General features: G+C 37.8%; 3 protein-coding genes across 9 annotated transcripts in view; 1 reads left to right on the forward strand and 2 right to left on the reverse strand.

Moving 5' to 3' along the window:
• LOC146521463 (programmed cell death 1 ligand 1-like) overlaps positions 1-8,415 on the forward strand; it is a 283,173-nt gene that overhangs the window by 241,654 nt on the left and 33,104 nt on the right. The gene's annotated exons all lie outside the window — the stretch shown is intronic.
• Positions 1-8,415, reverse strand: part of LOC146521475 (butyrophilin subfamily 2 member A1-like) — a 98,401-nt gene that overhangs the window by 32,159 nt on the left and 57,827 nt on the right. The gene's annotated exons all lie outside the window — the stretch shown is intronic.
• Positions 1-8,415, reverse strand: part of LOC146521478 (V-set domain containing T-cell activation inhibitor 1-like) — a 71,438-nt gene that overhangs the window by 2,798 nt on the left and 60,225 nt on the right. For 4 of the 6 annotated variants that reach the window (XM_085155256.1, XM_085155257.1, XM_085155255.1 and 1 more), the window contains 2 exons: positions 7,012-7,365; positions 2,611-6,911 (listed from right to left, as the gene is read on the reverse strand). In XM_085155256.1, the coding sequence (XP_085011382.1) occupies positions 6,679-6,911; positions 7,012-7,365 (587 nt within the window). In that variant the 3' untranslated portion in view covers positions 2,611-6,678. Of the gene's footprint in view, positions 1-86; positions 429-2,334; positions 6,912-7,011; positions 7,366-8,415 lie in introns of those variants that run through there. The other 2 variants (XM_085155254.1, XM_085155253.1) reach the window with 2 other exon arrangements.

The raw sequence follows: 8,415 nt of genomic DNA on the forward strand, positions 1-8,415 counted from the left end.
TCATGTGTTAAATCACAAGTGCAGGAAACTCTAGCAGGGCTGTAAACATGGGCGGTGCTGCAGTTTCTCAGAGGTGACAAACTCACCTGTGACTGTGAGGTTGATGAAGTGACTGATCTCAGTGCGAGCGCTCTTTTTTCTCACTGCTACGTGACACTCGTACATCCCAGTGTCATTAAACGCGACCTTCTTCAGGATCAGAGAAACGTCTCCATCCTTCATCTCCGGGTTTCTCAGCTTCACTCTTCCATGAAAAGATGGATGTTGGTAGTTTTCATAGAAGCGTTTGTTCCTGTAGAAGTAGACGTAGCCGTCTGTGTTCAGGTCAGCTCGGCTCCACTTCAGCACCGAGATTCTTTCATCTGTGGAAATCTGACACTGGAGAGTGACGTCATCTCCAAGCTTCACCTGAACATCCTGCTGCAGAGCTGAAGCAAAAAGAAGAAGTGATATTTTTAATATTTGACACACCTCAGTGACCTGAGCTCACAGGGACATTTAACATAAATCACGTGGTATCAGGTGAGAAAACACCGGAAACTTTTTTAGTGAGTCAAACAAACGTGCTTCTTTTAATCCGCCCACAGGTTCAGTAAGGTAGGTAAGCACACTTATGATTCAGTGTCTTGACAGGAATGCCCTACATTTTTTCTGTATAACATCATCGTCTCTGTGGAGGAATTTCAGGCAACTCTTCTTTACCGTGTTACCTCACTTCATTGAAGGGAAGTGTTACTTCACTTCATTTTTTCAGACTCTTTGCTGTAGATTTGCTCTGCCTGGAAACACAAAAGCACTTTTTTCTGATGTCAAAGTGATATTTGACTCTTGGAAACAAACTAAAAGTCTGGTCCTTCAGATCAGGTAAACATTTGTGTTAAACATGATCAAATTCCCTGAAGGTGTTCGTGACATATTGAGTTTTGAGTTTCCTTCACCAGCTTTCCAAGTTAGATTTAAAATACCTGGAATGATCTCTGAACCAGACCCGAGCAGATGTGATCACAGCTGTATCCAGCTGTCAGATGGACTTCACCTGAACACATGTCTCCTTTGAATTATCTCCTGGCTGTCAGACAGTGACTTCAGACTGATTTTAATGACGTTCACATAACAGTCAGTAATTAAACCTTCATGGAAATGCTTTTCATTTCTTATGTCATATATTTTTAATTTCTAGGTAAACACATGTTTACACACAAGTCCGACATGTTAAATATGATTTATTCCACATTCAGGTATACTTTCCTGTATTTGTGTACTTATTCGACTAATGTTGTAAAACCTTTTGGTTTTAGCTCTGCCTGATGTGTCAGCATGAAACAGTCCAACTCATCACATGATGCCCCTTCTTCTCAAGTGGTCTCACAGTAGAGTCATACTGACAGCCAGGATTTCATTTAAAAAATCCCCCTTAAAGGCAGGTCGGCCTGTGGAGGGAAAACTGAGACCACTTCCAAGTAGAGGACAGTTATTTGAGTTGTCTCTGGACATTTCATCTTTGACTTGACCTTTTGTTTCTCTTAAAGCTCTGTGGTTGTAACAGTCACAGTTTTCTGCATCTCGTGATGTTCGCTTCAGATAGATATAGTTCAATAGAAGCTGAGGGGCTTCTATTGAACTATATCAAACTGTCAGAAGTCCTGACTCAGTCTGAAAATGGGTTAGACTGTAACAAGTTTTAACATTCAGCGTGTGACACGTCAAAGGCAATACCTTCAAAGTTGCTGCAAAGATTAGTTTAGTAATACAGCAGCGAGAAACTTGGATGGACACTAGGACAATATATTGTGATAAATTTGTGTTACAAATTTTTTTCCTTTATTTTGTTTTTTAAACACGGAATATAATTCTGCCCGGTGACTACTTCTACTTTAATTTTATTTTGGTTAATCAGGCGGTACCTTGACAAGTGTGAATGGCTCAGACATAGAGTATGAAAGATTTTAGTGCATAAGAACAAGTCTATTCATCACTTATCAACAAGGGCTTAATGTGAGACTTTTCTGATCAAATATCTCCACTCAATTAGAACAAATCCTCAACATAGCCTCTGAACAGAGACAACCCCACTCCACAGTTTGTACTATTGCCAACTATTGTCTCATTGTTAAGTGTTGTATAATAATAACAGATAAGTCTCCATCAAGGTGATTAAACAGTGATTTTAAGACAGGAAATGTTATATTTTGCACTATTTGCAACATTTGCTGATCAAAAAAAAAACAACCTGAAATGATCTTTCAACATGTTAAAGAAATTACTCAGAATGATACAGACTCAACATTACTTACAATTTGTAATAATCTATTTTCAGTTCTGGGTTTAACTCACCGGTAGATGTAGAAATCAAACATAAAGACAGGAGCACGTTGAGAGAAGCCATCCATGTCAGCATGGTAGAGACTGAGAGGTGACAATGATTTAAAGGAAACAGCAGATTTAGAAAGTTCAAAGAGAAAAGTTCAAAGGAAATCACACCTCTGTCGCTCACAAGTACCCACGAAATAAGTATATTAAATAAATATATTGAAATAAATTAGCATCTATAGTCCAATGAGGAGAAGTTTCTCTGGGAAACTTCACTGAACAAAGTCAATGAATGACTGACACTGTAAAATGTCAAAGTGAAATAAAATAACAAATTTTACCTTGAAGTTAAATTCATAGGTAAAAAAATCCCTTCACACAGTTAAGTAAGTCTGTCTGTGAATCATATAAAGGTCAGATTTGCATATTTTCTATTTATTCATGCTTGACATTTTCACTTTAGTTTGTTTTTTTAGACACAATAAAACTTAAAAGAAACGAAGCTGAGAATGAGTCAAGGTGCAGCAGCACAGACAGAAACCACAGACAGTTTGGAACTGCCTCTGTGCGGACTCATTTAGTATTTTGTTGGTAGTTTGTGTTGTTACACATTTGGACACTAGAGGGCTGTTACCTCCATAAGTAACGACCAAAAAGGAGATCCGACCTGAGATGGGTGCAGACACTTGTACTGAAGATGGTTCGTTGACTGCAAAGGCAGCTGGAAAACTTCAGCATCAGCACGGATCAAAGCAGAAGCTGAGAGAGCTGCTCTGATGGAGAAGTGTGACAGGAACAGGATCAACGATTGAGGAAAAGTGAGTAGGCTGTGTTTTTTCTGCTGAAATAACTGCATCATCGGCCACAGAGCATGAGCGAGTCCTTGGAACACGGCATAAATTACTAGCCTTAAAGACTCAGCAACCTGCAGTTTCTAAAACCCTTCACCTCAAAGGAAAACGATCCATTTACAGAGTCTGTTCGAGGAAGGATCCATTTTCACTGTTAGGGTGCTGTAAGGAAAGAGGCAGATAATATTCAGCTAAGTGGAGATATTTCATGTGCATGAAAAACAACCACCACCATCAGTTCTCTCACAGGAATTAATGCAACTTATGAAGCTGCAAGTCAAAAAAGAAGCACCTGAAGGCATTTTCAAACCAAAAACAGAATGAGATCACAGCAGCTTTCATTTATCGCCTTTGCCCGTGTGAGACGTGCTGATATTTGATGGAAACCCACTTGAGTACAAAGTTTTTATACTGGCGTGAGCGTGGAAGGAAGCAATGGCAGAATTAAATTAGAGCAAAATTAATCTCAATTTGTTGGAGCGTGTGAACGCATCATCCAGATGATGACAGACATCATACAGTTTTCTGTGGAGTGGAAGCCTGAATAGCAACAATGATTATTCCTGTCTTTAAAAAGGCTGAATGGCTGCTGAAAAGCTTAAATACACACAACAGGTAACGAGGGAAAAGGAAACAGGTTGATAATAATCTCAGGGTAAGGAGACATGGCATGTAGAATTAAACTCAAGCACACAAGACACCAGAATGTGAGAATAAAACAGGAACAAGGGAAACTCAGAAGCAGAACAACACATACAGGAACAACTAGACACAACTACAACATAAACCACATCTCGAAATCCAAAAGAATGAAGAAGTCCACAACAGAAACACACAACGCTGTGTCAAAGGCCCAGGAACTGTGACAGTGTGATTATTAAAGTATTAAATACAAAGTTAGAAGGAAAAAAATGAACAAAAAATATAAAAAATTAAATATCAACAAACGCTGACTGATGCACATCTGTGACTGTGTTGAATGCTGTAGCTGGAATATAAACAATATTTACTCAGACTTCCTGAGTAAATAACTAATTTACATATTTGATAGACCAAGCCAACTTTATTAATAAAGTTCTTTAAAACAGCAAGTGTCGACCAAAGTTAAGAACAGAATAAAAATAGAAAATCATTTATGTGAAAACACTTTAAAACAATCAGAAATCAGCTGTCACTCTGTGGCCAATGAAAAAGGCACGTTTTAAGAAGTGTTTTAAAATCAGGACAAAGGCTTTCTGATAAATTCAAATCTGTTTCCTGCCTGGGGCTTTCACAGGGTGAGAAACAGGAAATAGGAAATACCAATGGTTTCTCTTTCTCTTCTGACAGTTTCCTGATACTTTGATGACACATGTTGGGGACAGCCGATGAGATGCACTGGGAAATGTGACATATGTAATATAACGTTCCTTGTTTGTTTGTTTTTCGCACACCATGTGTCAAAAAAGCTTCTTTTTTAAAGTATTTTAATGATAAAAATATGTTACACTCAGGTGTATTAATAATAACACATTAAACAGTAAACTAGTGCACAGAACACAAAGCACATAACATTTCTTATTTCTTTTCTTTATTTGATTTTCCTTTGTTTTATGAGTACTGTATATTTAAAGACAGACAAAATCAGCAATGCAAACGTTCACATATCTTTCAAGCCAAGTATAAATACATTCATTGTCACAGAGCAGCTTCCACCTCATCTTGCAAACAGCATCAGTGTGAATGACTTTTTAATATTTTCAAACAATAATTCAGAGTTGATACGAAAACAACAGTTACCGGAAAATTCAACAGCTCTTATAACTGAACTAACAATAATTGAGCAGCATTAAACAAAAATATTAAAGTTTTGACTTTCATCAATGTTACACATTTATTTATTATTATTTATTTCCCAGGGTGGGATCATTCAGTACACATTTGTTTGCATTGTTTAATTCATGTTTAGCTTAGTTCACAGTGAGCTTCAACAATCCCTCTAAATATTATAACATCAGGTTGTATCATAAAACAACTGTTTTCATTTCATTGTGAAGATGTTGGACAATGATCATATCTAAAATATACAGTCTCTATGGGACCTTCTCATAAAACACAGATATTTTAATAAAACTACCTCAAATTGTAACAGTATTACACATAAAATATGCGTTAGTGTTCCCAGTAGAGCTGCACATATGCAAATGTAAACTCTTTATCATTCAGGCAGTTTGTGTTGATGCAGAAAAGCGTTTAACTTCCTGGTTTGCACTTCTGTGTAGTGACGCTGCCATCAGCACATCAGGAAAGTTCTCATTTTTAAAGTCATTCATTGAACCAGATCAGAGATATCCGCTGTTAGTTTCATCAGTTATTTTACCCAGTGGACAATATATGTCTTTAATTGTTTATTTAAGTTGATTGGTGTTGATTAAATGTACAGTTTTTCATGCCTTCATCCTCAAGCTTTGAGACATCTCAGTGTTGCAGCAGCTAAATTTAAGCAGCCTTTAAAAGAAATGTTGTAAGAAATAAAACCTTGAACCGATCACTATAATCAGTATCAATACTACACAGCCAAACATTTTACTAGACTAGCTTTGACGAAGGCAAACATTTTCTGTGGCGATTGTTTCGCTGAGTAAATGTAAAGCAAAACATTTATTTCAATCTGCAGTTTCATTAAAAGTGTCTTCTCCAGCTAATCCCACAGATTCTCATTTAAGAATAAAGGTCTGGACTCTGTGGTGGGCAGTCTGTGTGTGACAACCATGAATCCAACCTTTTAAACTAAACCTTTTTAACTAAAGGTCAGGGCTGCACTTAATCCTGGTCATCTGTAAGTTTTTCAACAATCTTTTGCCATCTGGGGTTTTCCTCAAAATTTTGTGAAATTAATCCAAAAAAAAAACACAAACAGAAGGGAAGAATAAGAAAAACATTGATAAAAAAAATCATTTCATTCAAACCAAAAAAAGACTAAAAGTGAAGTAGACTGGAGATGGTGGCCTGCAGTGTGTGAATGCATTTACGGGCATTCCCAGTATTAGTAATTGTGAGTGTTCTGGATGTGCATTGTGACTGTTGTCCTACTCTTGTATTTGTACACAGCTTAACAAACATATTAGAATTTAGTCATCATTTATTTTATGTTTCTGTCCACCAGAAACAGACTGGTGACTTTCTCCACCAGCGTGAGCAAGCTCTTAATTCAAATTATATTATATACAATGTATTAGTCAAAAATTCACAGAAGAAGTCACTTGGATGACTGACGAAACGTTTCTCCCACAAAAACTATGATGAACAGATTCAACTTTTGGAGATATATTATATATATTATATTAGTCAAGCGAAGAGCCCGTATTAAAGCAGTTTGTAACGCTGGGTGCTTTTTCTCGGTTTATGATGATGATCTAATAATTTGTTAAAAGTTGTATAAAAGTAAATGTAATCAAATGTGTTCATGCTGTAACAGCGTGCATGTCAGTGCTTTAGTTTTCAGCAACAGAGCTTATGCATTTCTGTAGCAGCTTCATTACACTTCAGCTGAGGCCTCAGTAGGAAGTTTGACTAGACGATGCTTCTTATGTTGACAAGTTCGTCGGTGTACCACAAAACCAATGGCAACAACAACAACAACAACAGCAAGAACAACAACAACAGGAATAATGGCCTGCTGAGTCAGAGCTCCAACCCTTTCAGCATCATGCATGTTTCCATCTCCTTTTTCCATCACTTGTTTCTCCGACACGCTTTCATTTGTTTCAGCTGCAGAGAAAGCAGAAGTCACAGATGGAGAGAATTCTAACTGGATCATAAAGCTGGGAGGAAGTTGTTATTTTAGATTTAATGAGCTCCACAAACTCACCTGTAACTGTGAGGTTAATGAAGTGACTGATCTCTGTGTGAACTCTTTTACTTCTCCCAGATTTCCTCACAGCTATGTGACACTCATACATCCCAGTGTCATTAAACGTGACATTCTTCAGGATCAGAGAAACGTCTCCATCCTTCATCTCCGGGTCCCTCAGCTTCACTCTTCCATGAAAAGATGGATGTTGGTAGTTTTCATAGGAGCGTTTGTTCCTGTAGAAGTAGACGTAGCCGTCTGTGTTCAGGTCAGGTCTGCTCCACTTCAGCACTGAGATTATTTCATCTGTGGAAATCTGACACTGGAGAGTGACGTCTGCTCCAACTCTCCCCGGAACATCCTGCTGAAGAGCTAAATACATGAAAATAATGTTTTTTTCCCTTGTTTTTATCATTTCATTTCAAAACACTTTTTTATTAATTATTAATCCCGAAGGTAATTAATTAATAAGGCTTACCAGCTGCTCCCATTCACACTAAAATAAAACATTCACTCAGACAGAATGAGGCAATCAAACAAAAATAAATTACATTGCATATTTCATATTTTATCCATATTTATATTTAACATAGAGAAACACAATCACACAGTCTCCAAAAACTAATCTGTAGAGACCTTTACAAAGATGCAAAACTCAACAGGAAAGAAATGTCCCAGAGTGTCCAGTGTGAACTCATGCTCCCACATATTCAATTCAATTCAATTTTATTCATATAACACCAAATCACAACAGCAGTCGCCTCAAGGCGCTTTATATTGTACAGTAGATCGTACAAGAGCCCAACATTCATATGACCCCCTATGAGCAAGCACTTTGGCAACAGTGCAGGAAAAACTCCCTTTTAACAGGAAGAAACCTCCGGCAGAACCAGGCTCAGGGAGGGGCGGGGCCATCTGCTGCGACCGGTTGGGGTGAGAGAAGGAAGACAGGATAAAGACATGCTGTGGAAGAGAGACAGAGGTTAATAACAGATATGATTCAATGCAGAGAGACACTATGTGTCTATCAACACATAGTGAGTGAGAAAGGTGACTGGAAAGGAAAAACTCAATGCATCATGGGAATCATGGGAATCCCAAAAAGGAAAGTTTTAAGCCTAATCTTAAAAGTAGAGATAGTGTCTGCCTCCCGAATCCAAACTGGAAGCTGGTTCCACAGAAGAGGGGCCTGAAAACTGAAGGCTCTCCCTCCCATTCTACTTTTAAATACTCTAGGAACAACAAGTAGGCCTGCAGAGCGAGAGCGAAGTGCTCTAATAGGGTGATATGGTACTACAAGGCCATTAAGATAAGATGGAGCCTGATTATTTAAGACCTTGTATGTGAAGAGCAGGATTTTGAATTCAATTCTGGATTTAACAGGAAGCCAATGAAGAGAAATATGTTCTCTCTTTCTAGTCC

Source organism: Neolamprologus multifasciatus, chromosome 3, assembly GCF_963576455.1.
Source record: "Neolamprologus multifasciatus chromosome 3, fNeoMul1.2, whole genome shotgun sequence".
Classification (NCBI taxonomy): Eukaryota; Metazoa; Chordata; class Actinopteri; order Cichliformes; family Cichlidae; genus Neolamprologus; species Neolamprologus multifasciatus.